The following is a 25,836-nucleotide window of genomic DNA, read 5'->3' as shown; positions in this document are numbered from 1 at the left end:
GCTCTTAGACTTCTATCAGGTTGAGTCAGAGTAGCACCTAGACTTCTATTAGGTTGAGTCAGAGCAGCTCCTAGACCTTTACCAGATTGAGTCAGAGCAATTTTTAGACTTCTATCAGGTTGAGTCAGAGCAGCTCTTAGAGTTCTATCAGGTTGAGTCAGAGCAGCTCTTAGAGTTCTATCAGGTTGAGTCAGAGCAGCTCTTAGACTTCTACTAGATTGATTCAGAGCAGCTCTTAGACTTCTATCAGGTTGAGTCAGAGCAGCTCCTAGACCGTTACCAGATTGAGTGTGAGCAATTTTTAGACTTCTATCAGGTTGAGTCAGAGCAGCTCTTAGACTTCTATCATGCTGAGTCAGAGCAGCTTTTAGACGTATTTCAGGTTGAGTCAGAGCAGCTCCTAGACCTTTACCAGATTGAGTCAGAGCAATTTTTAGACTTCTATCAGGTTGAGTCAGAGCAGCTCTTAGACTTCTTTCAGGTTGAGTCAGAGCAGCTCCTAGACTTCTATCAGGTTGAGTCAGAGCAGCTCCTAGACTTCTATCAGGTTGATTCAGAGCAGCTCTTAGAGTTCTATCAGGTTGAGTCAGAGCACCTCTTAGACTTCTGTCATGTTGGGTCAGAGCAGCTCTTAGACTTCTATCAGGTTGAGTCAGAGCAGCTCTTAGACTTCTATCAGGTTGAGTCAGAGTAGCACCTAGACTTCTATGAGGTTGAGTCAGAGCAGCTCCTAGACCTTTACCAGATTGAGTCAGAGCAATTTTTAGACTTCTATCAGGTTGAGTCAGAGCAGCTCTTAGAGTTCCATCAGGTTGAGTCAGAGCAGCTCTTAGACTTCTACTAGATTGATTCAGAGCAGCTCTTAGAGTTCTATCAGGTTGAGTCGGAGCAGCTCTTAGACTTCTACTAGATTGATTCAGAGCATCTCTTAGACTTCTATCAGGTTGAGTCAGAGCAGCTCCTAGACTTCTATCAGGTTGAGTCAGTGTAGCTCCTAGACTTCTATGAGGTTGAGTCAGAGCAGCTCCTAGACTTCTATCATGTTGAGTCAGAGCAGCTCTTAGATTTCTATAAGGATATGTCAGAACAGCTCTTAGACTTCTATCAGGTTGAGTCAGAGCAGCTCCTAGACTTCTATCAGGTTGATTCAGAGCAGCTTTTAGACTTCTTTCAGGTTCAGTCAGAGCAGCTCTTAGACTTCTATCAGGTTGATTCAGAGCAGCTTTTAGACTTCTACCATATCGAGTCAGAGCAGCTTTTAGGCTTCTAACAGGTTGAGTCAGAGTTACTCCTAGACTTCTATCAGGTTGGGTCAGAGCAGCTTTTAGACTTCTACCAGATTGAGTCAGAGCAGCTTTTAGGCTTCTAACAGGTTGAGTCAGAGTAGCCCCTAGACTTCTATCAGGTTGAGTCAGAGCAGCTCATAGACTTCTATCATGTTGAGTCAGAGCAGCTCTTAGACTTCTATCAGGTTGAGTCAGAGCATCTCCTACACTTCTATCAGTTTGAGTCAGAGCAGCTCCTAGACTTCTATCAGATTGAGACAGAGCAGCTCCTAGACTTCTATCAGGTTGAGTCAGAGTAGCTCCTAGACTTCTATAAGGTTGAGTCAGAGCAGCTCCTAGACTTCTATCAGGTAGAGTCAGAGTAGCTCCTAGACTTCTATCAGGTTGAGTCAGAGTAGCTCCTAGACTTCTATCAGGTTGAGTCAGAGCAGCTCCTAGACTTCTATCAGGTTGATTCAGAGCAGCTTTTATACTTCTTTCAGGTTTAGTCAGAGCAGCTCTTATACTTCTATCAGGTTCAGTCAGAGCAGCTCCTAGACTTCTATAAGGTTGAGTCAGAGCAGCTCCTAGACTTCTATCATGTTGAGTCAGAGCAGCTCTTAGATTTCTATCAGGATGAGTCAGAACAGCTCTTAGACTTCTATCAGGTTGAGTCAGAGCAGCTCTTAGACTTCTATCAGGTTGAGTCAGAGCAGCTCTTAGACTTCTATCAGGTTGAGTCAGAGCAGCTCCTAGACTTCTATCAGGATGATACAGAGCAGCATTTAGACTTCTTTCAGGTTGAGTCAGAGCAGCTCCTAGACTTCTATCAGGATGATACAGAGCAGCTTTTAGACTTCTTTCAGGTTGAGTCAGAGCAGCTCTTAGACTTCTATCAGGTTGAGTCAGTGCAGCTCTTAGACTTCTATCAGGTTGAGTCAGAGCAGCTCCTACACTTCTATCAGGTTGAGTCAGAATAGCTCATAGACTTCTACCAGATTGAGTCAGAGCAGCTTTTAGACTTTTACCAGATTGAGTCAGATTAGATCCTAGACTTCTATCAGGTTGGGTCAGAGCAGCTTTTAGACTTCTTTCAGGTTGAGTCAGAGCAGCTTTTAGGCTTCTAACAGGTTGAGTCAGAGTAGCCCCTAGACTTCTATCAGGTTGAGTCAGAGCAGCTCATAGACTTCTATCATGTTGAGTCAGAGCAGCTCTTAGACTTCTATCAGGTTGAGTCAGAGCATCTCCTACACTTCTATCAGTTTGAGTCAGAGCAGCTCCTAGACTTCTATCAGATTGAGACAGAGCAGCTCCTAGACTTCTATCAGGTTGAGTCAGAGTAGCTCCTAGACTTCTATAAGGTTGAGTCAGAGCAGCTCCTAGACTTCTATCAGGTAGAGTCAGAGTAGCTCCTAGACTTCTATCAGGTTGAGTCAGAGTAGCTCCTAGACTTCTATCAGGTTGAGTCAGAGCAGCTCCTAGACTTCTATCAGGTTGATTCAGAGCAGCTTTTATACTTCTTTCAGGTTTAGTCAGAGCAGCTCTTATACTTCTATCAGGTTCAGTCAGAGCAGCTCCTAGACTTCTATAAGGTTGAGTCAGAGCAGCTCCTAGACTTCTATCATGTTGAGTCAGAGCAGCTCTTAGATTTCTATCAGGATGAGTCAGAGCAGCTATTAGACTTCTATCAGGTTGAGTCAGAGCAGCTCCTAGACTTCTATCAGGTTGATTCAGAGCAGCTTTTATACTTCTATCAGGTTGAGTCAGAGCAGCTCCTAGACTTCTATCAGGATGATACAGAGCAGCATTTAGACTTCTTTCAGGTTGAGTCAGAGCAGCTCCTAGACTTCTATCAGGATGATACAGAGCAGCTTTTAGACTTCTTTCAGGTTGAGTCAGAGCAGCTCTTAGACTTCTATCAGGTTGAGTCAGTGCAGCTCTTAGACTTCTATCAGGTTGAGTCAGAGCAGCTCCTACACTTCTATCAGGTTGAGTCAGAATAGCTCATAGACTTCTACCAGATTGAGTCAGAGCAGCTTTTAGACTTTTACCAGATTGAGTCAGATTAGATCCTAGACTTCTATCAGGTTGATTCAGAGCAGCTTTAAGACTTCTTTCAGGTTGAGTCAGAGAAGCTCTTAGACTTCTATCAGGTTGAGTCAGAGCATATTTTAGACTTCTACCAGATTGAGTCAGAGCAGCTTTTAGACTTCTATCAGGTTGAGTCAGAGCAGCTCCTAGACTTCTATCAGGTTGAGTCAAAGCAGCTTTTAGACTTCTACCAGATTGAGTCAGAGCAGCTCCTAGACTTCTATCAGGTTGATTCAGAGCAGCTCTTAGACTTCTATCAGGTTGAGTCAGAGCAGCTCCTAGACTTCTATCAGTTTGAGTCAGAGCAGCTCCTAGACTTCTATCAGGTTGAGTCAGAACAGCTCCTAGACTTCTATCAGGTTGATTCAGAGCAGATTTATACTTCTTTCAGGTTTAGTCAGAGCAGCTCTTATACTTCTATCAGGTTGAGTCAGAGCAGCTCCTAGACTTCTATCAGGTTGAGTCAAAGCAGCTCCTAGACTTATATCAGGTTGAGTCAGAGCAGCTCCTAGACTTCTATCATGTTGAGTCAGAGCAGCTCTTAGATTTCTATCGGGATGAGTCAGAACAGCTCTTAGACTTCTATCAGGTTGAGTCAGAGCAGCTCTTAGACTTCTATCAGGTTGAGTCAGAGCAGCTCTTAGACTTCTATCATGTTGAGTCAGAGCAGCTCCTAGACTTCTATCAGGTTGAGTCAGAGTAGCTCCTAGACTTCTATCAGGTTGAGTCAGAGTAGCTCCTAGACTTCTATCAGGTTGAGTCAGAGCAGCTCCTAGACTTCTATCATGTTGAGTCAGAGCAGCTCTTAGATTTCTATCAGGATGAGTCAGAACAGCTCTTAGACTTCTATCAGGTTGAGTCAGAGCAGCTCTTAGACTTCTATCAGGTTGAGTCAGAGCAGCTCTTAGACTTCTATCATGTTGAGTCAGAGCAGCTCCTAGACTTCTATCAGGTTGAGTCAGAGTAGCTCCTAGACTTCTATCAGGTTGAGTCAGAGTAGCTCCTAGACTTCTATCAGGTTGAGTCAAAGCAGCTTTTAGACTTCTACCAGATTGAGTCAGAGCAGCTCCTAGACTTCTATCAGGTTGATTCAGAGCAGCTTTTAGACTTATTTCAGGTTGAGTCAGAGCAGCTCTTAGACTTCTATCATGTTGAGTCAGAGCAGATCTTAGACTTCTATCAGGTTGAGTCAGAGCAGCTCCTAGACTTCTATCAGTTTGAGTCAGAGCAGCTCCTAGACTTCTATCAGGTTGAGTCAGAGCAGCTTTTAGACTTCTTTCAGGTTGAGTCAGAACAACTCTTAGACGTCTATCAGGTTGAGTCAAGGCAGCTTTTAGACTTCTATCAGGTTGAGTCAGAGTAGCTCCTAGACTTCTATTAGGTTGAGTCAGAGCAGCTCCTAGACTTCTATCAGGTTGAGTCAGAGTAGCTCCTAGACTTCTATCAGGTTGAGTCAGAGTAGCTCCTAGACTTCTATCAGGTTGAGTCAGAGTAGCTCCTAGACTTCTATCAGGTTGAGTCAGAGCAGCTCCTAGACTTCTATCAGGTTGATTCAGAGCAGCTTTTATACTTCTTTCAGGTTTAGTCAGAGCAGCTCTTATACTTCTATCAGGTTCAGTCAGAGCAGCTCCTAGACTTCTATCAGATTGAGTCAGAGCAGCTCCTAGACTTCTATCAGGTTGAGTCAGAGTAGCTCCTAGACTTCTATCAGGTTGAGTCAGAGCAGCTCCTAGACTTCTATCAGGTTGATTCAGAGCAGCTTTTATACTTCTTTTAGGTTTAGTCAGAACAGCTCTTATACTTCTAACAGGTTGAGTCAGAGCAGCTCCTAGACTTCTATCAGGTTGAGTCAGAGCAGCTCCTAGACTTCTATCAAGTTGAGTCAGAGCAGCTCTTAGATTTCTATCAGGATGAGTCAGAACAGCTCTTAGACTTCTATCAGGTTGAGTCAGAGCAGCTCTTAGACTTCTATCAGGTTGAGTCAGAGCAGCTCTTAGACGTCTACCAGATTGAGTCAGAGCAGCTTTTAGACTTCTATCAGGTTGAGTCAGAGCAGCTCCTAGACTTCTACCAGATTGAGTCTGAGCAATTTTTAGTCTTCTATCAGGTTGAGTCAGAGCAGCTCCTAGACTTCTATCATGTTGAGTCAGAGCAGCTCTTAGATTTCTATCAGGATGAGTCAGAACAGCTCTTAGACTTCTATCAGGTTGAGTCAGAGCAGCTCTTAGACTTCTATCATGTTGAGTCAGAGCAGCTCTTAGACTTCTATCAGGTTGAGTCAGAGCAGCTCCTAGACTTCTATCAGGTTGAGTCAGAGTAGCTCCTAGACTTCTATCAGGTTGATTCAGAGCAGCTATTAGACGTCTACCAGATTGAGTCAGAGCAGCATTTAGACTTCTATCAGGTTGAGTCAGAGCAGCTCTTAGAATTCTATCAGGTTGAGTCAGAGCAGCTCCTAGACTTCTACCAGATTGAGTCTGAGCAATTTTTAGTCTTCTATCAGGTTGAATCAGAACAGCTCATAGACTTCTATCAGGTTGAGTCAGAGCAGCTCCTAGACTTCTATCAGGTTGAGTCAGAGCAGCTCCTAGACTTCTATCAGGTTGAGTCAGAGCAGCTATTAGACGTCTACCAGATTGAGTCAGAGCAGCTCCTAGACTTCTATCAGGTTGATTCAGAGCAGCTTTTATACTTCTTTCAGGTTGAGTCAGAGCAGCTCATAGACTTCTATCTGGTTGAGTCAGAGCAGCTCCTAGACTTCTATCAGGTTGAGTCAGAGCATCTCCTAGACTTCTATCAGGTTGAGTCAGAGCAGCTCCTAGACTTCTATCAGGTTGGGTCAGAGCAGCTCCTAGACTTCTATCAGGTTGAGTCAGAGCATCTCCTAGACTTCTATCAGGTTGAGTCAGAGCAGCTCCTAGACTTCTATCAGGTTGGGTCAGGGCAGCTTTTAGACTTCTACCAGATTGAGTCAGAGCAGCTCCTAGACTTCTATCAGGTTGATACAGAGCAGCTTTTAGACTTCTTTCAGGTTGAGTCAGAGCAGCTCTTAGACTTCAATCAGGTTGAGTCAGAGCAGCTCTTAGACTTCTATCAGGTTGAGTCAGAGCAGCTCCTAGACTTCTATCAGGTTGAGTCAGAATAGCTCATAGACTTCTACCAGATTGAGTCAGAGCAGCTTTTAGACTTCTATCAGGTTGAGTCAGAGCAGCTCCTAGACTTCTACCAGATTGAGTCTGAGCAATTTTTAGTCTTCTAACAGGTTGAGTCAGAGCAGCTCTTAGACTTCTATCATGTTGAGTCAGAGCCGCTCTTAGACTTCTACCAGGTTGAGTCAGAGCAGCTTTTAGACTTCTACCAGGTTGAGTCAGAGTAGCTCTATAGACTTCTACCAGATTGAGTCAGAGCAGCTTTTAGACTTCTATAAGGTTGAGTAAGAGTAGCTCCTAGACTTCTATCAGGTTGGGTCAGAGCAGCTCTTAGACTTCTATCATGTTGAGTCAGAGCCGCTCTTAGACTTCTACCAGATTGAGTCAGTGCAGCTTTTAGACTTCTATCATGTTGAGTCAGAGCAGCTCTTAGACTTCTATCAGGTTGAGTCAAGGCAGCTTCTAGACTTCTATCAGGTTGAGTCAGAGTAGCTCCTAGACTTCTATTAGGTTGAGTCAGAGCAGCTCCTAGACTTCTATCAGGTTGAGTCAGAGTAGTTCCTAGACTTCTATCAGGTTGAGTCAGAGTAGCTCCTAGACTTCTATCAGGTTGAGTCAGAGTAGCTCCTAGACTTCTATCAGGTTGAGTCAGAGCAGCTCCTAGACTTCTATCAGGTTGATTCAGAGCAGCTTTTATACTTCTTTCAGGTTTAGTCAGAGCAGCTCTTATACTTCTATCAGGTTCAGTCAGAGCAGCTCCTAGACTTCTATCAGGTTGAGTCAGAGCAGCTCCTAGACTTCTATCAGGTTGATTCAGAGCAGCTTTTATACTTCTTTCAGGTTTAGTCAGACCAGCTCTTATACTTCTAACAGGTTGAGTCAGAGCAGCTCCTAGACTTCTATCAGGTTGAGTCAGAGCAGCTCCTAGACTTCTATCATGTTGAGTCAGAGCAGCTCTTAGATTTCTATCAGGATGAGTCAGAACAGCTCTTAGACTTCTATCAGGTTGAGTCAGAGCAGCTCTTAGACTTCTATCAGGTTGAGTCAGAGCAGCTCTTAGACGTCTACCAGATTGAGTCAGAGCAGCTTTTAGACTTCTATCAGGTTGAGTCAGAGCAGCTCCTAGACTTCTACCAGATTGAGTCTGAGCAATTTTTAGTCTTCTATCAGGTTGAGTCAGAGCAGCTCCTAGACTTCTATCATGTTGAGTCAGAGCAGCTCTTAGATTTCTATCAGGATGAGTCAGAACAGCTCTTAGACTTCTATCAGGTTGAGTCAGAGCAGCTCTTAGACTTCTATCAGGTTGAGTCAGAGCAGCTCTTAGACTTCTATCATGTTGAGTCAGAGCAGCTCTTAGACTTCTATCAGGTTGAGTCAGAGCAGCTCCTAGACTTCTATCATGTTGAGTCAGAGTAGCTCCTAGACTTCAATCAGGTTGAGTCAGAGTAGCTCCTAGACTTCTATCAGGTTGATTCAGAGCAGCTATTAGACGTCTACCAGATTGAGTCAGAGCAGCATTTAGACTTCTATCAGGTTGAGTCAGAGCAGCTCTTAGAATTCTATCAGGTTGAGTCAGAGCAGCTCCTAGACTTCTACCAGATTGAGTCTGAGCAATTTTTAGTCTTCTATCAGGTTGAATCAGAGCAGCTCATAGACTTCTATCAGGTTGAGTCAGAGCAGCTCCTAGACTTCTATCAGGTTGAGTCAGAGCAGCTCCTAGACTTCTATCAGGTTGAGTCAGAGCAGCTATTAGACGTCTACCAGATTGAGTCAGAGCAGCTCCTAGACTTCTATCAGGTTGATTCAGAGCAGCTTTTATACTTCTTTCAGGTTGAGTCAGAGCAGCTCATAGACTTCTATCTGGTTGAGTCAGAGCAGCTCCTAGACTTCTATCAGGTTGAGTCAGAGCAGATTTTAGACTTCTTTCAGGTTGAGTCAGAGCAGCTCTTAGACTTTTATCAGGTTGAGTCAGAGCATATTTTAGTCTTCTTTCAGGTTGAGTCAGAGCAACTCTTAGACTTCTATCAGGTTGAGTCAGAGCAGCTCCTAGACTTCTATCAGGTTGAGTCAGATTATCTCCTAGACTTCTATCAGGTTGAGTCAGAGCAGCTCCTAGACTTCTATCAGGTTGGGTCAGGGCAGCTTTTAGACTTCTACCAGATTGAGTCAGAGCAGCTCCTAGACTTCTATCAGGTTGATACAGAGCAGCTTTTAGACTTCTTTCAGGTTGAGTCAGAGCAGCTCTTAGACTTCTATCATGTTGAGTCAGAGCAGCTCTTAGACTTCTATCAGGTTGAGTCAGAGCAGCTCCTGGACTTCTATCAGGTTGAGTCAGAATAGCTCATAGACTTCTACCAGATTGAGTCAGAGCAGCTTTTAGACTTCTATCAGGTTGAGTCAGAGCAGCTCCTAGACTTCTACCAGATTGAGTCTGAGCAATTTTTAGTCTTCTAATAGGTTGAGTCAGAGCAGCTCTTAGACTTCTACCAGATTGAGTCAGAGCAGATTTTAGACTTCTTTCAGGTTGAGTCAGAGCAGCTCTTAGACTTTTATCAGGTTGAGTCAGAGCATATTTTAGTCTTCTTTCAGGTTGAGTCAGAGCAACTCTTAGACTTCTATCAGGTTGAGTCAGAGCAGCTCCTAGACTTCTATCAGGTTGAGTCAGATTATCTCCTAGACTTCTATCAGGTTGAGTCAGAGCAGCTCCTAGACTTCTATCAGGTTGGGTCAGGGCAGCTTTTAGACTTCTACCAGATTGAGTCAGAGCAGCTCCTAGACTTCTATCAGGTTGATACAGAGCAGCTTTTAGACTTCTTTCAGGTTGAGTCAGAGCAGCTCTTAGACTTCTATCATGTTGAGTCAGAGCAGCTCTTAGACTTCTATCAGGTTGAGTCAGAGCAGCTCCTGGACTTCTATCAGGTTGAGTCAGAATAGCTCATAGACTTCTACCAGATTGAGTCAGAGCAGCTTTTAGACTTCTATCAGGTTGAGTCAGAGCAGCTCCTAGACTTCTACCAGATTGAGTCAGAGCAATTTTTAGTCTTCTAATAGGTTGAGTCAGAGCAGCTCTTAGACTTCAGATTTTAGACTTCTATCAGGTTGAGTCAGAGCAGCTCCTAGACTTCTATCAGGTTGATTCAGAGCAGCTTTTAGACTTCTTTCAGGTTGAGTCAGAGCAGCTTTTAGACTTCTATCAGGTTGAGTCAGAGCAGCTTTTAGACTTCTATCAGGTTGAGTCAGAGCAGCTCCTAGACTTCTATCAGGTTGAGAGCAGCTTCAGAGCAGCTTAGACTTCTATCAGGTTGATTCAGAGCAGCTTTTAGACTTCTTTCAGGTTGAGTCAGAGCAGCTTTTAGACTTCTATCAGGTTGAGTCAGAGCAGCTTTTAGACTTCTATCAGGTTGAGTAAGAGTAGCTCCTAGACTTCTATCAGGTTGGGTCAGAGCAGCTTTTAGACTTCTACCAGATTGAGTCAGAGCAGCTCCTAGACTTCTATCAGGTTGAGTCAGAGCATCTCCTAGACTTCTATCAGGATGAGTCAGAGCAGCTCCTAGACTTCTATCAGATGGGTCAGAGCAGCTCTTAGACTTCTATCATGTTGAGTCAGAGCCGCTTTTAGACTTCTACCAGATTGAGTCAGAGTAGCTCTATAGACTTCTACCAGATTGAGTCAGAGCAGCTTTTAGACTTCTATCAGGTTGAGTAAGAGTATCTCCTAGACTTCTATCAGGTTGGGTCAGAGCAGCTCTTAGACTTCTATCATGTTGAGTCAGAGCCGCTCTTAGACTTCTACCAGATTGAGTCAGAGCAGCTTTTAGACTTCTATCATGTTGAGTCAGAGCAGCTCTTAGACTTCTATCAGGTTGAGTTAGAGCAGCTCCTAGACTTCTATCAGGTTGAGTCAGAGCAGCCCCTAGACTTCTATCATGTTGAGTCAGAGTAGCTCTTAGACTTCTATCAGGATGAGTCAGAACAGCTCTTAGACTTCTTTCAGGTTGAGTCAAAGCAGCCCCTAGACTTCTATCATGTTGAGTCAGAGTAGCTCTTAGACTTCTATCAGGATGAGTCAGAACAGCTCTTAGACTTCTTTCAGGTTGAGTCAGAGCAGCTCCTAGACTTCTATCATTTTGAGTCAGAGCAGCTCTTAGATTTCTATCAGGATGAGTCAGAACAGCTCTTAGACTTCTATCAGGTTGAGTCAGAGCAGCTCTTAGACTTCTATCAGGTTGAGTCAGAGCAGCTCCTATACTTCTATAAGGTTGAGTAAGAGTAGCTCCTAGACTTCTATCAGGTTGGGTCAGAGCAGCTCTTAGACTTGTATCATGTTGAGTCAGAGCCGCTCTTAGACTTCTACCAGATTGAGTCAGAGCAGCTTTTAGACTTCTACCAGGTTGAGTCAGAGTAGCTCCATAGACTTCTACCAGATTGAGTCAGAGCAGCTTTTAGACTTCTATCAGGTTGAGTCAGAGCAGCTCCTAGACTTCTATCAGGTTGATTCAGAGCAGCTTTTAGACTTCTTTCAGGTTGAGTCAGAGCAGCTTTTAGTCTTCTTTCAGGTTGAGTCAGAGCAGCTTTTAGACTTCTATCAGGTTGAGTCAGAGCAGCTTTTAGACTTCTATCAGGTTGAGTCAGAGCAGCTCCTAGACTTCTACCAGATTGAGTCTGAGCAGCTTTTAGACTTCTACCAGGTTGAGTCAGAGTAGCTCCATAGACTTCTACCAGATTGAGTCAGAGCAGCTTTTAGACTTCTATCAGGTTGAGTCAGAGCAGCTCCTAGACTTCTATCAGGTTGATTCAGAGCAGCTTTTAGACTTCTTTCAGGTTGAGTCAGAGCAGCTTTTAGACTTCTATCAGGTTGAGTCAGAGCAGCTTTTAGACTTCTATCAGGTTGAGTAAGAGTAGCTCCTAGACTTCTATCAGGTTGGGTCAGAGCAGCTTTTAGACTTCTACCAGATTGAGTCAGAGCAGCTCCTAGACTTCTATCAGGTTGAGTCAGAGCATCTCCTAGACTTCTATCAGGATGAGTCAGAGCAGCTCCTAGACTTCTATCAGATGGGTCAGAGCAGCTCTTAGACTTCTATCATGTTGAGTCAGAGCCGCTTTTAGACTTCTACCAGATTGAGTCAGAGTAGCTCTATAGACTTCTACCAGATTGAGTCAGAGCAGCTTTTAGACTTCTATCAGGTTGAGTAAGAGTATCTCCTAGACTTCTATCAGGTTGGGTCAGAGCAGCTCTTAGACTTCTATCATGTTGAGTCAGAGCCGCTCTTAGACTTCTACCAGATTGAGTCAGAGCAGCTTTTAGACTTCTATCATGTTGAGTCAGAGCAGCTCTTAGACTTCTATAAGGTTGAGTTAGAGCAGCTCCTAGACTTCTATCAGGTTGAGTCAGAGCAGCCCCTAGACTTCTATCATGTTGAGTCAGAGTAGCTCTTAGACTTCTATCAGGATGAGTCAGAACAGCTCTTAGACTTCTTTCAGGTTGAGTCAAAGCAGCCCCTAGACTTCTATCATGTTGAGTCAGAGTAGCTCTTAGACTTCTATCAGGATGAGTCAGAACAGCTCTTAGACTTCTTTCAGGTTGAGTCAGAGCAGCTCCTAGACTTCTATCATTTTGAGTCAGAGCAGCTCTTAGATTTCTATCAGGATGAGTCAGAACAGCTCTTAGACTTCTATCAGGTTGAGTCAGAGCAGCTCTTAGACTTCTATCAGGTTGAGTCAGAGCAGCTCCTATACTTCTATAAGGTTGAGTAAGAGTAGCTCCTAGACTTCTATCAGGTTGGGTCAGAGCAGCTCTTAGACTTGTATCATGTTGAGTCAGAGCCGCTCTTAGACTTCTACCAGATTGAGTCAGAGCAGCTTTTAGACTTCTACCAGGTTGAGTCAGAGTAGCTCCATAGACTTCTACCAGATTGAGTCAGAGCAGCTTTTAGACTTCTATCAGGTTGAGTCAGAGCAGCTCCTAGACTTCTATCAGGTTGATTCAGAGCAGCTTTTAGACTTCTTTCAGGTTGAGTCAGAGCAGCTTTTAGTCTTCTATCAGGTTGAGTCAGAGCAGCTTTTAGACTTCTATCAGGTTGAGTAAGAGTAGCTCCTGGACTTCTATCAGGTTGGGTCAGAGCAGCTTTTAGACTTCTACCAGATTGAGTCAGAGCAGCTCCTAGACTTCTATCAGGTTGCGTCAGAGCAGCTCCTATACTTCTATCATGTTGAGTCATAGCAGCTCCTAGACTTCTATCAGGTTGAGTAAGAGTAGCTCCTAGACTTCTATCAGATGGGTCAGAGCAGCTCTTAGACTTCTATCATGTTGAGTCAGAGCCGCTCTTAGACTTCTACCAGATTGAGTCAGAGCAGCTTTTAGACTTCTATCATGTTGAGTCAGAGCAGCTCTTAGACTTCTATCAGGTTGAGTCAGAGCAGCTCCTAGACTTCTACCAGATTGAGTCAGAGCAGCTTTTAGACTTCTACCAGGTTGAGTCAGAGTAGCTCCATAGACTTCTACCAGATTGAGTCAGAGCAGCTCCTAGACTTCCATCAGGTTGAGTCAGAGCAGCTCTTGTGCCTCGTTCTTTAAAACATAAGCATCTTATATGGGGGGGTGCTGTTAATTGGCAGGGGGGGCCAAGGGCAGTCCATTTCCCATGAAGGACCACTTTATTTTTAGGTCAAGACATGGATGGGATCTGCTTTCTGCTCTCTGAACTTTACAACACTACTGGATGAATCTGGATTTTTAGACCAGGATGTTTTGATGTTGATGCCAAGGACGCTCTGAATGGTCGTTTAGACTTCAATTATAGCAACAGACTGACAACTCCACAGTGAGAGGAGTGATATGCACACGGAAGAGGGCAGGAGTTAGATCTGTTGTTGATCTATTTCTACCTGTTGTATGCTATGTCCTGACATGACATTAGCTTACTATCTCATACTCTCATTATCCCTCTCCTAAGCCTGGAAGAACAGCCTCTCACTGTCTCAAAACAGTAAAGCTCAGCAGCACGTCATCTCACTGCCAGACTTCTCACCTGTACAACAGCTCAACTCTATGTGGTCAGATCAGCTGGTCAATGATGTTTATTCATTTTGGTGTGGAGTTTCAGAGGAGACATTGACTACAGTAGGAGTTTCTAGATGAGACATGACTGTTTATCTGGTGCATCTATGTGCAAATCCAGAAGACACAGAAACCTGAGAGCAGCTGCAGTGAGCAGGAAGTGTTCAATGTGCATCTGATTCTGCAGGCACTTATCGCTGCACAGAGGAAAACCACGAGACGTGAATGTGGATGTCAAGTTCAAAGTTCAGCTACAAAAAATGTGTGTTTGTTTATGTCAGTTTGGTGAAGAGTAGTGAGTTTAGCCCTATATAGCCCTGTTTACACATGGTTCTATCATGTCCTCTGTCCTGATCTTGTTTATATCAAGGTATAATGTAGAGGTCTAATGTTCCCCTGTACCTTTATATCAAGGCCTAATGTTCCCCTGTACCTTTATATCAAGGTCTAATGTAGAGGTATAATGTTCACCTGTACCTTTATATCAAGGTATAATGTAGAGGTATAATGTTCCCCTGTACCTTTATATCAAGGTATAATGTTCCCCTGTACCTTTATATCAAGGTATAATGTAGAGGCCTAATGTTCCCCTGTACCTTTATATCAAGGTCTAATGTAGAGGTGTAATGTTCCCCTGTACCTTTAAATCAAGGTATAATGTTCCCCTGTACCTTTATATCGAGGTATAATGTAGAGGTATAATGTTCCCCTGTACCTTGATATCAAGGTCTAATGTAGAGGTCTAATGTTCCCCTGTACCTTTATATCAAGGTATAATGTAGAGGTCTAATGTTCCCCTGTACCTTTATATCAAGGTATAATGTAGAGGTCTAATGTTCCCCTGTACCTTTATATCAAGGTCTGATGTTCCCCTGTACCTTTATATCAAGGTATAATGTTCCCCTGTACCTTTATATCAAGGTATAATGTAGAGGTCTAATGTTCCCCTGTACCTTTATATCAAGGTATAATGTAGAGGTATAATGTTCCCCTGTACCTTTAAATCAAGGTCTAATGTTCCCCTGTACCTTTATATCAAGGTATAATGTAGAGGTCTAATGTTCCCCTGTACCTTTATATCAAGGTCTAATGTTCCCCTGTACCTTTATATCAAGGTATAATGTAGAGGTCTAATGTTCCCCTGTACCTTTATATCAAGGTATAATGTAGAGGTCTAATGTTCCCCTGTACCTTTATATCAAGGTCTGATGTTCCCCTGTACCTTTATATCAAGGTATAATGTTCCCCTGTACCTTTATATCAAGGTATAATGTAGAGGTCTAATGTTCCCCTGTACCTTTATATCAAGGTATAATGTAGAGGTATAATGTTCCCCTGTACCTTTATATCAAGGTCTAATGTTCCCCTGTACCTTTATATCAAGGTATAATGTAGAGGTCTAATGTTCCCCTGTACCTTTATATCAAGGTCTAATGTTCCCCTGTACCTTTATATCAAGGTATAATGTTCCCCTGTACCTTTATATCAAGGTATAATGTAGAGGTCTAATGTTCCCCTGTACCTTTATATCAAGGTATAATGTAGAGGTATAATGTTCCCCTGTACCTTTATATCAAGGTCTAATGTTCACCTGTACCTTTATATCAAGGTCTAATGTTCCCCTGTACCTTTATATCAAGGTATAATGTCGAGGTCTAATGTTCCCCTGTACCTTTATATCGAGGTATAATGTTCCCCTGTACCTTTATATCAAGGTCTAATGTAGAGGTCTAATGTTCCCCTGTACCTTTATATCAAGGTATAATGTAGAGGTCTAATGTTCCCCTGTACCTTTATATCGAGGTATAATGTTCCCCTGTACCTTTATATCAAGGTCTAATGTAGAGGTATAATGTTCCCCTGTACCTTTATATCAAGGTCTAATGTTCCCCTGTACCTTTATATCAAGGTATAATGTAGAGGTATAATGTTCCCCTGTACCTTTATATCAAGGTCTAATGTTCCCCTGTACCTTTATATCAAGGTATAATGTAGAGGTCTAATGTTCCCCTGTACCTTTATATCAAGGTATAATGTTCCCCTGTACCTTTATATCAAGGTCTAATGTAGAGGTTTAATGTCCCCCTGTACCTTTATATCAAGGTATAATGTGGTCTAATGTTCCCCTGTACCTTTATATCAAGGTGTAATGAGGCCTAATGTTCCCCTGTACCTTTATATCAAGGTCTAATGTAGAGGTCTAATGTTCCACAGTACCTTTATATATCAAGATCTAATGTAGTGGTATAATGTTCCCCAGTACCTTTATATCAAGGTATAATGTTTCCCTGTACCTTTATATCGAGGTGTAATGTTTCACTGTACCTTTATATCGAGGTATATGGTACAGGGATAATGTTCCCCTCTAACTTCATATATCAAGGTATAATGTAGAGGTCTAATGTTCCCCTGTACCTTTATATCAAGGTACAATGTTCCCCTGTACCTTTATATCAAGGTATAATGTAGAGGTATAATGTTCCCCTGTACCTTTATATCAATGTATAATGTAGAGGTCTAATGTTCCCCTGTACCTTTATATCAAGGTATAATGTAGAGGTCTAATGTTCCCCTGTACCTTTATATCAAGGTCTAATGTAGAGGTCTAATGTTCCCCTGTACCTTTATATCAAGGTCTAATGTAGAGGTCTAATGTTCCCCTGTACCTTTATATCAAGGTATAATGTTCCCCTGTACCTTTATATCAAGGTATAATGCAGAGGTCTAATGTTCCCCTGTACCTTTATATCAAGGTCTAATGTTCCCCTGTACCTTTATATCAAGGTCTAATGTAGAGGTCTAATGTTCCCCTGTACCTTTATATCAAGGTCTAATGTTCCCCTGTACCTTTATATCAAGGTATAATGTAGAGGTCTAATGTTCCCCTGTACCTTTATATCAAGGTCTAATGTAGAGGTCTAATGTTCCCCTGTACCTTTATATCAAGGTATAATGTAGAGGTTTAATGTTCCCCTGTACCTTTATATCAAGGTATAATGTAGAGGTCTAATGTTCCCCTGTACCTTTATATCAAGGTATAATGTAGAGGTCTAATGTTCCCCTGTACCTTTATATCAATGTATAATGTAGATGTATAATGTTCCCCTGTACCTTTATATCAATGTATAATTTAGAGGTATAATGTTCCCCTGTACCTTTATATCGAGGTATAATGTTCCCCTGTACCTTTATATCAAGGTATAATGTTCCCCTGTACCTTTATATCAAGGTATAATGTGGTCTAATGTTCCCCTGTACCTTTATATCAAGGTATAATGTAGAGGTCTAATGTTCCCCTGTACCTTTATATCAAGGTATAATGTTCCCCTGTACCTTTATATCAAGGTATAATGTGGTCTAATGTTCACCTGTCCCTTTATATCAAGGTATAATGTGGTCTAATGTTCCCCTGTACCTTTTATATCAAGGTATAATGTAGAGGTCTAATGTTCCCCTGTACCTTTATATCAAGGTATAATGTTCCCCTGTACCTTTATATCAAGGTACAATGTTTCCCTGTACCTTTATATCGAGGTGTAATGTTTCACTGTACCTTTATATCGAGGTATATGGTACAGGGATAATGTTCCCCTGTACCTTTTTATCAAGGTATAATGTAGAGGTCTAATGTTCCCCTGTACCTTTATATCAAGGTATAATGTACAGGTCTAATGTTCCCCTGTACCTTTATATCAAGGTATAATGTAGAGGTCTAATGTTCCCCTGTACCTTTATATCAAGGTATAATGTAGAGGTCTAATGTTCCCCTGTACCTTTATATCAAGGTATAATGTAGAGGTCTAATGTTCCCCTGTACCTTTATATCAAGGTATAATGTAGAGGTCTAATGTTCCCCTGTACCTTTATATCAAGGTATAATGTAGAGGTATAATGTTCCCCTGTACCTTTATATCAAGGTATAATGTTCCCCTGTACCTTTATATCAAGGTATAATGCAGAGGTCTAATGTTCCCCTGTACCTTTATATCAAGGTCTAATGTAGAGGTCTAATGTTCCAGAGTACCTTTATATCAAGGTCTAATGTAGAGGTCTAATGTTCCCCTGTACCTTTATATCAAGGTATAATGTAGAGGTCTAATGTTCCCCTGTACCTTTATATCAAGGTCTAATGTAGAGGTCTAATGTTCCCCTGTACCTTTATATCAAGGTCTAATGTAGAGGTCTAATGTTCCAGAGTACCTTTATATATCAAGATCTAATGTAGTGGTATAATGTTCCCCTGTACCTTTATATCAAGGTACAATGTTTCCCTGTACCTTTATATCGAGGTGTAATGTTTCACTGTACCTTTATATCGAGGTATATGGTACAGGGATAATGTTCCCCTGTACCTTTATATCAAGGTATAATGTAGAGGTCTAATGTTCCCCTGTACCTTTATATCAAGGTATAATGTACAGGTCTAATGTTCCCCTGTACCTTTATATCAAGGTATAATGTAGAGGTCTAATGTTCCCCTGTACCTTTATATCAAGGTATAATGTGGAGGTATAATGTTCCCCTGTACCTTTATATCAAGGTATAATGTAGAGGCCTAATGTTCCCCTGTACCTTTATATCAAGGTCTAATGTAGAGGTCTAATGTTCCCCTGTACCTTTATATCAAGGTCTAATGTAGAGGTCTAATGTTCCCCTGTACCTTTATATCAAGGTATAATGTAGAGGTCTAATGTTCCCCTGTACCTTTATATCAAGGTATAATGTAGAGGTCTAATGTTCCCCTGTACCTTTATATCAAGGTATAATGTAGAGGTATAATGTTCCCCTGTACCTTTATATCAAGGTATAATGTTCCCCTGTACCTTTATATCAAGGTATAATGCAGATGTCTAATGTTCCCCTGTACCTTTATATCAAGGTCTAATGTTCCCCTGTACCTTTATATCAAGGTCTAATGTAGAGGTCTAATGTTCCCCTGTACCTTTATATCAAGGTACAATGTAGAGGTTTAATGTTCCCCTGTACCTTTATATCAAGGTATAATGTAGAGGTCTAATGTTCCCCTGTACCTTTATATCAAGGTATAATGTAGAGGTATAATGTTCCCCTGTACCTTTATATCAATGTATAATTTAGAGGTATAATGTTCCCCTGTACCTTTATATCGAGGTATAATGTTCCCCTGTACCTTTATATCAAGGTATAATGTGGTCTAATGTTCCCCTGTCCCTTTATATCAAGGTATAATGTGGTCTAATGTTCCCCTGTACCTTTATATCAAGGTATAATGTTCCCCTGTACCTTTATATCAAGGTATAATGTGGTCTAATGTTCCCCTGTCCCTTTATATCAAGGTATAATGTGGTCTAATGTTCCCCTGTACCTTTTATATCAAGGTATAATGTAGAGGTCTAATGTTCCCCTGTACCTTTATATCAAGGTATAATGTTCCCCTGTACCTTTATATCAAGGTATAATGTTCCCCTGTACCTTTATATCAAGGTATAATGTGGTCTAATGTTCCCCTGTACCTTTATATCAAGGTGTAATGAGGCCTAATGTTCCCCTGTACCTTTATATCAAGGTGTAATGTTCCCCTGTACCTTTATATCAAGGTCTAATGTAGAGGTCTAATGTCCCCCTGTACCTTTATATAAAGGTGTAATGAGGCCTAATGTTCCCCTGTACCTTTATATCAAGGTGTAATGTTCCCCTGTACCTTTATATCAAGGTATAATGTAGAGGTCTAATGTTCCCCTGTACCTTTTATATCAAGGTATAATGTAGAGGTATAATGTTCACCTGTACCTTTATATCAAGGTATAATGTTGTCTAATGTTCCCCTGTACCTTTATATCAAGGTATAATGTTCACCTGTACCTTTATATCAAGGTATAATGTGGTCTAATGTCCCCCTGTACCTTTATATCAAGGTATAATGTGGTCTAATGTTCCCCTGTACCTTTATATCAAGGTCTAATGTAGAGGTCTAATGTTCCCCTGTACCTTTATATCAAGGTCTAATGTAGAGGTCTAATGTTCCCCTGTACCTTTATATCAAGGTATAATGTGGAGGTATAATGTTCCCCTGTACCTTTATATCAAGGTCTAATGTAGAGGTCTAATGTTCCCCTGTACCTTTATATCAAGGTATAATGTAGAGGTATAATGTTCCCCTGTACCTTTATATCAAGGTATAATGTAGAGGTATAATGTTCCCCTGTACCTTTATATCAAGGTCTAATGTAGTGGTATAATGTTCCCCTGTACCTTTATATCAAGGTATAATGTAGAGGTATAATGTTCCCCTGTACCTTTATATCAAGGTATAATGTAGAGGTCTAATGTTCCCCTGTACCTTTATATCAAGGTATAATGAGGCCTAATGTTCCCCTGTACCTTTATATCAAGGTATAATGTAGAGGTCTAATGTTCCCCTGTACCTTTATATCAAGGTATAATGAGGCCTAATGTTCCCCTGTACCTTTATATCAAGGTATAATGTAGAGGTCTAATGTTCCCCTGTACCTTTATATCAAGGTATAATGTAGAGGCCTAATGTTCCCCTGTATAAAACAGTTGATAAAGTGTTCAGCAGCCCAGTATCTCCATCCTCCACAGAGCTGTCCAGAATGAACAGTGGGAGGGTCACCCAATCCTTCCTCCAGCTCTGAATAGGATGGCATTTTATACAAAGTCGTTATTTACTCATTTTTTACAAGTATGGCGAGCTGTTAATTTACTGTTGTGAATGTGAAGAAATGAATGCAGTGCCTTTCTGTCAGAATAATTCAGAGCTTGCTGTAACATCAGGTTACCATGACAACTATCACAACAATGGGGTCAAAGGTGAATGTTTCTCGCTCAGTTGCGTCTAAGCAATGATTATATAAAAGGCAAATGCTGCCAAAAATGTGAATAAATGTAGCTGTTTGAAAGGGGACCATATGAACATTGCCCAATAATTTTTTCAGGTATCAACACAAACCTGCGTAAATCAGTTACTTGTCTCTCTCCCTCTTTCTCTCTCTTTCTCCCTCTTTCTCTCTCTCCCTTGTTCTCTCTCTCTCTCCCTCGTTCTCTCTCTCTGACCCATTGAACAAGCTCAGTCGAGAAGCTGAATGACAACTAATCACCCTCTCCCTCCACCTCTCTCTCTCTACCCCCTTCCTCTCCCTCCACAGCTAAAACCACCAAAACATCTCAAATGGGGAAGCAGAACAGCAAACTCCGCCCAGAGGTGATGCAGGATCTGCTGGAGAGCACGGACTTCACTGAAGCTGAGATCCAGGAGTGGTATAAGGGCTTCCTGAGGGACTGCCCCAGCGGGAACCTTTCCATGGAGGAGTTTAAGAAGATCTATGGTAACTTCTTCCCTTACGGAGACGCCTCCAAGTTCGCAGAGCACGTCTTCCGCACCTTCGACGCCAACGGGGACGGGACCATAGACTTCCGGGAGTTCATAATTGCTCTGAGCGTTACGTCTCGCGGCCGCCTGGACCAAAAACTGAAGTGGGCCTTCAGCATGTACGACCTGGACGGGAACGGATACATCAGCAAGGCAGAGATGCTGGAGATCGTACAGGTCTGTCTGTCTGTCTGCCAATCTGTCTGTGTCTGTCTGTCTGTCTGTGTCTGTCTGTCTGTCTGTCTGTCTGTCTGTCTGTCTGTCTGTGTTTGTCTGCCTGTCTGTCTGCCTGTCTGTCTCTGTCTAGCTGCCTGTCTGTCTCTCTGTCTTCCTGTCTGTCTCTCTGTCTGTCTCTGTCTTCCTGTCTGTCTCTCTCTCTGTCTCTGTCTCTGTCTCTATATGCCTATCTATTCTATCCTTGTGCAGTTGTGTTTACATATGAGTGAATCCCTTACACAGCTGTGTGTAAATACCCTAGCCCTTGAATAATCACCCATCAGGCTTTTAGTGAGCGAAACCCCATAAAGGCTGTCTAGTCACATAGTCTCCTTCTCTAGCTGTCCACTCATCATCACACCAGCTATATCAGTCTGGCTCTAGCTGTCCACTCATCATCACACCAGCTATATCAGTCTGGCTCTAGCTGTCCACTCATCATCACACCAGCTATATCAGTCTGGCTCTAGCTGTCCACTCATCATCACACCAGCTATATCAGTCTGGCTCTAGCTGTCCACTCATCATCACACCAGCTATATCAGTCTGGCTCTAGCTGTCCACTCATCATCACACCAGCTATATCAGTCTGGCTCTAGCTGTCCACTCATTATCACACCAGCTATATCAGTCTGGCTCTAGCTGTCCACTCATTGTCACACCAGCTATATCAGTCTGGCTCTAGCTGTCCACTCATGATCACACCAGCTATATCAGTCTGGCTCTAGCTGTCCACTCATTGTCACACCAGCTATATCAGTCTGGCTCTAGCTGTCCACTCATTATCACACCAGCTATATCAGTCTATGGTGTTACTGTGTTACTAGACTACCCCTATGGTGTTACTGTGGGACTAGACTACCCCTGTGGTGTTACTGCGGGACTAGACTACCCCTATGGTGTTACTGTGGGACTAGAATACCTCTATGGTGTTACTGTGGGACTAGACTACCCCTATGGTGTTACGGTGGGTATAGACTACCCCTATGGTGTTACTGTGGGACTAGACTACCCCTATGGTGTTACTGTGGGACTAGACTACCCCTATGGTGTTACTGTGGAAATATATTACCTCTATGGTGTTACTGTGGGTATAGACTACCCCTATGGTGTTACTGTGGGACTAGACTACCTCTATGGTGTTACTGTGGGGCTAGACTACCCCTATGGTGTTACGGTGGGTATAGACTACCCCTATGGTGTTACTGTGGGACTAGACTACCCCTATGGTGTTACTGTGGGACTAGACTACCTCTATGGTATTACTGTGGGTATAGACTACCCCTATGGTGTTAGTGTGGGTATAGACTACCCCTATGGTGTTACTGTGGGACTAGACTACCCAAATGGTGTGACTGTGGATATAGACTACCCATATGGTGTTACTGTGGAAATATATTACCTCTATGGTGTTACTGTGGGTATAGACTACCCCTATGGTGTTACTGTGGGACTAGACTACCCCTATGGTGTTACTGTGGGACTAGACTACCTCTATGGTATTACTGTGGGTATAGACTACCCCTATGGTGTTAGTGTGGGTATAGACTACCCCTATGGTGTGACTGTGGATATAGACTACCCATATGGTGTTACTGTGGAAATAGATTACCTCTATGGTGTTACTGTGGGAGTAGACTACCCAAGGGTGTTACTGTGGGACTAGACTACCCCCATGGTGTTACTGTGGGACTAGACTACCCCTATGGTTGTTACTGTGGGACCTGACTACCTCTATGGTGTTACTGTGGGACTAGACTACCCCTATGGTTGTTACTGTGGGTATAGACTACTGTTATTGTGTTACTCTGGGTATAGACTACCTCATGATGTTACTGAAGGTATTGACTACTATTATGGTGTTACTGTTGGACTACACTACTATTATGGTGTTACTGTAGGACTAGACTACCACTATGGTATTACTGTGGGTATGGACACCTAATATGGTGTTACTATGGGACTAGACTACCACTATGGTGTTACTATGGGACTAGACTACCACTATGGTGTTACTGTGGGACTAGACTACCCCTGTGGTGTTACTGTGAGTATAGAGTACTATTATGGTGTTACTATGGGACTAGACTACCACTATGGTGTTACTGTGGGACTAGACTACCCCTGGGGTGTTACTGTGAGTATAGACTACTATTATGGCGTTACTGTGGGCATAGACTACTATTATGGTGTTTCTGTGGGTATAGACTACCCCTATGGAGTTATTGTGGGTATAGACTACAATTTTGGTGTTACTGTGGGACTGGACTACCACTATGGTGCTACTGTGGGTATAGACTACTATAATGTCGTTACTGTGGGATTAGACTACCACTATGGTGCTACTGTGGGACTAGACTACCCCTGTGGTGCTACTGTGGGTATAGACTACTATTATGGTGTTTCTGTGGGTATAGACTACTGTTATGGTGTTACTGTGGGACTAGACTACTATTATGGTGTTACTTTGGGTATAGACTACCCCTATGGTTTTACTGTGGGTATAGACTACCCCCATGGTTGTTACTGTGGGTATTGACTACTATTATGGTGTTACTGTGGGTATAGACATCCCCTGTGGTGTTACTGTGGTACTAGACTACCCCTATGGTTGTTACTGTGGGTATTAACTACCCCTATGGTGTTACTGTGGGACTAGACTACCCCTGTGGTGTTACTGTGGTACTAGGCTACCCCTATGGTGTTACTGAGGGACTATACTATCCCTGTGGTGTTACTGTGGGACTAGACTAATATTATGGTGTTACTGTGGGACTAGACTACCCCTATGGTGTTACTGTGGGACTAGAATACCTCTATGGTGTTACTGTGGGACTAGACTACCCCTATGGTGTTACTGTGGGACTAGACTACCTATATGGTTGTTACTGTGGAGACAACCCCTATGGTGTTACTGTGGGACTAGACTACCCCTAAGGTGTTACTGTGGGACTAGACTACCCCTACGGTGTTACTGTGGGTCTAGACTACTAATATGGAGTTACTGTGGGTATAGACTACTATTTTGGCATTACTGTGGGACTAGTCTACTATTATGGTGTTACTATGGGTATAGACTACCCCTATGGTGTTACTGTGGGTATAGACTACTATTATGGTGTTTCTGTGGGTATAGACTACTATTATGGTGTTACTGTGGGTATAGACTACTATTATGGTGTTACTGTGGGTATAGACTACTATTATGGTGTTACTGTGGGTATAGACTACTATTATGGTGTCACTGTGGGTTTAGACTACTCCTATGGTGTCGCTGTAGCATGAGACTACTATTATAGTGTTACTGTGGGTATAGACTACTATTATGGTTGTTGCTGTGGGTATAGACTACCCCTATGTTGTTACTGTAGCATGAGACTACTATTATGGTGTTACTGTGGGTATAGACTACTATAATATTGTTACTGTGGGATTAGACTACCACTGTGGTGTTACTGTGGTACTAGGCTACCCCTATGGTGTTACTGAGGGACTATACTATCCCTGTGGTGTTACTGTGGGACTAGACTACTATTATGTTGTTACTGTGGGACTAGACTACCCCTATGGTGTTACTGTGGGACTAGACTACCCCTATGGTGTTACTGTGGGACTAGAATACCTCTATGGTGTTACTGTGGGACTACACTACCCCTATGGTGTTACTGTGGGTATAGACTACTATTATGGTGTTACTCTGGGACTAGACTACCACTATGGTGTTACTGTGGGACTAGACTACCCCTATGGTGTTACTGTGGGACTAGACTACCCCTATGGTGTTACTGTGGGTATAGACTACTATTATGGTGTTACTGTGGGACTAGACTACCACTATGGTGTTACTGTGGGACTATGCTACCCCTATGGTGTTACTGAGGGACTAGACAACCCCTATGGTGTTACTGTGGGACTAGACTAACTCTATGGTGTTACTGAGATACTACCTCTATTGTGTTACTGTTGGACTAGACTACCCCTATGGTGTTACTGTGGGACTAGACTACTATTATGGTGTTACTGTGGGTATAGACTACCTCATGGTGTTACTGTAGGTATAGACTACTATTACGGTGTTACTGTGGGACTAGACTACCACTATGGTGTTACTGTGGGTATAGACTACTATTATGGTCTTACTGTGGGACTAGACTACCCCTGTTGTGTTACTGTGGGTATAGACTACTATTATGGTGTTACTGTGGGTATAGACTACTATTATGGTGTTACTGTGGATATAGACTACTATTATGGTGTTACTGTGGGACTAGACTATCCCTGTGGTGTTACTGTGGGTATAAACTACCCCTATGGTTGTTACTGTGGGTATTGACTACTATTATGGTGTTACTGTGGGTATAGACTACCCCTATGGTGTTACTGTGGGACTAGACTACCCCTATGGTTGTTACTGTGGGTATTGACTACTATTATGGTGTTACTGTGGGTATAGACTACCGCTATGGTGTTACTGTGGGTATTGACTACTATTATGGTGTTACTGTGGCACTAGACTACCCCTATGGTGTTGTGGTGTGGTCTGGGCCTGCTGCCCACCACAGGCCATGTCAATGCTCTTCACATGCCTCTTACGTCACCCCTGTCCAGGGCTGCTATTTTAAGTTGATCACTAAACATAATCCCATTCTCCAGTTGGGTTCATTAGTTTTATCTTCTTGTTAATTTGGT

General features: G+C 42.5%; 1 protein-coding gene across 1 annotated transcript in view; it reads left to right on the top strand.

The window, feature by feature from the left end:
- LOC139391762 (neurocalcin-delta A-like) overlaps positions 1-25,836 on the top strand; it is a 76,603-nt gene that overhangs the window by 33,819 nt on the left and 16,948 nt on the right. Inside the window, exon 2 of the mRNA XM_071139296.1 lies at positions 20,708-21,108. Within this exon, the coding sequence (XP_070995397.1) occupies positions 20,731-21,108 (378 nt within the window). The 5' untranslated portion in view covers positions 20,708-20,730. The remainder of the gene's footprint in view (positions 1-20,707; positions 21,109-25,836) is intronic.

This window comes from Oncorhynchus clarkii, chromosome 32, assembly GCF_045791955.1.
Source record: "Oncorhynchus clarkii lewisi isolate Uvic-CL-2024 chromosome 32, UVic_Ocla_1.0, whole genome shotgun sequence".
NCBI lineage: Eukaryota > Metazoa > Chordata > Actinopteri > Salmoniformes > Salmonidae > Oncorhynchus > Oncorhynchus clarkii.
Note: the sequence above shows the minus strand (reverse complement) of the source record. Positions and strands in the feature narration are given on the sequence as shown.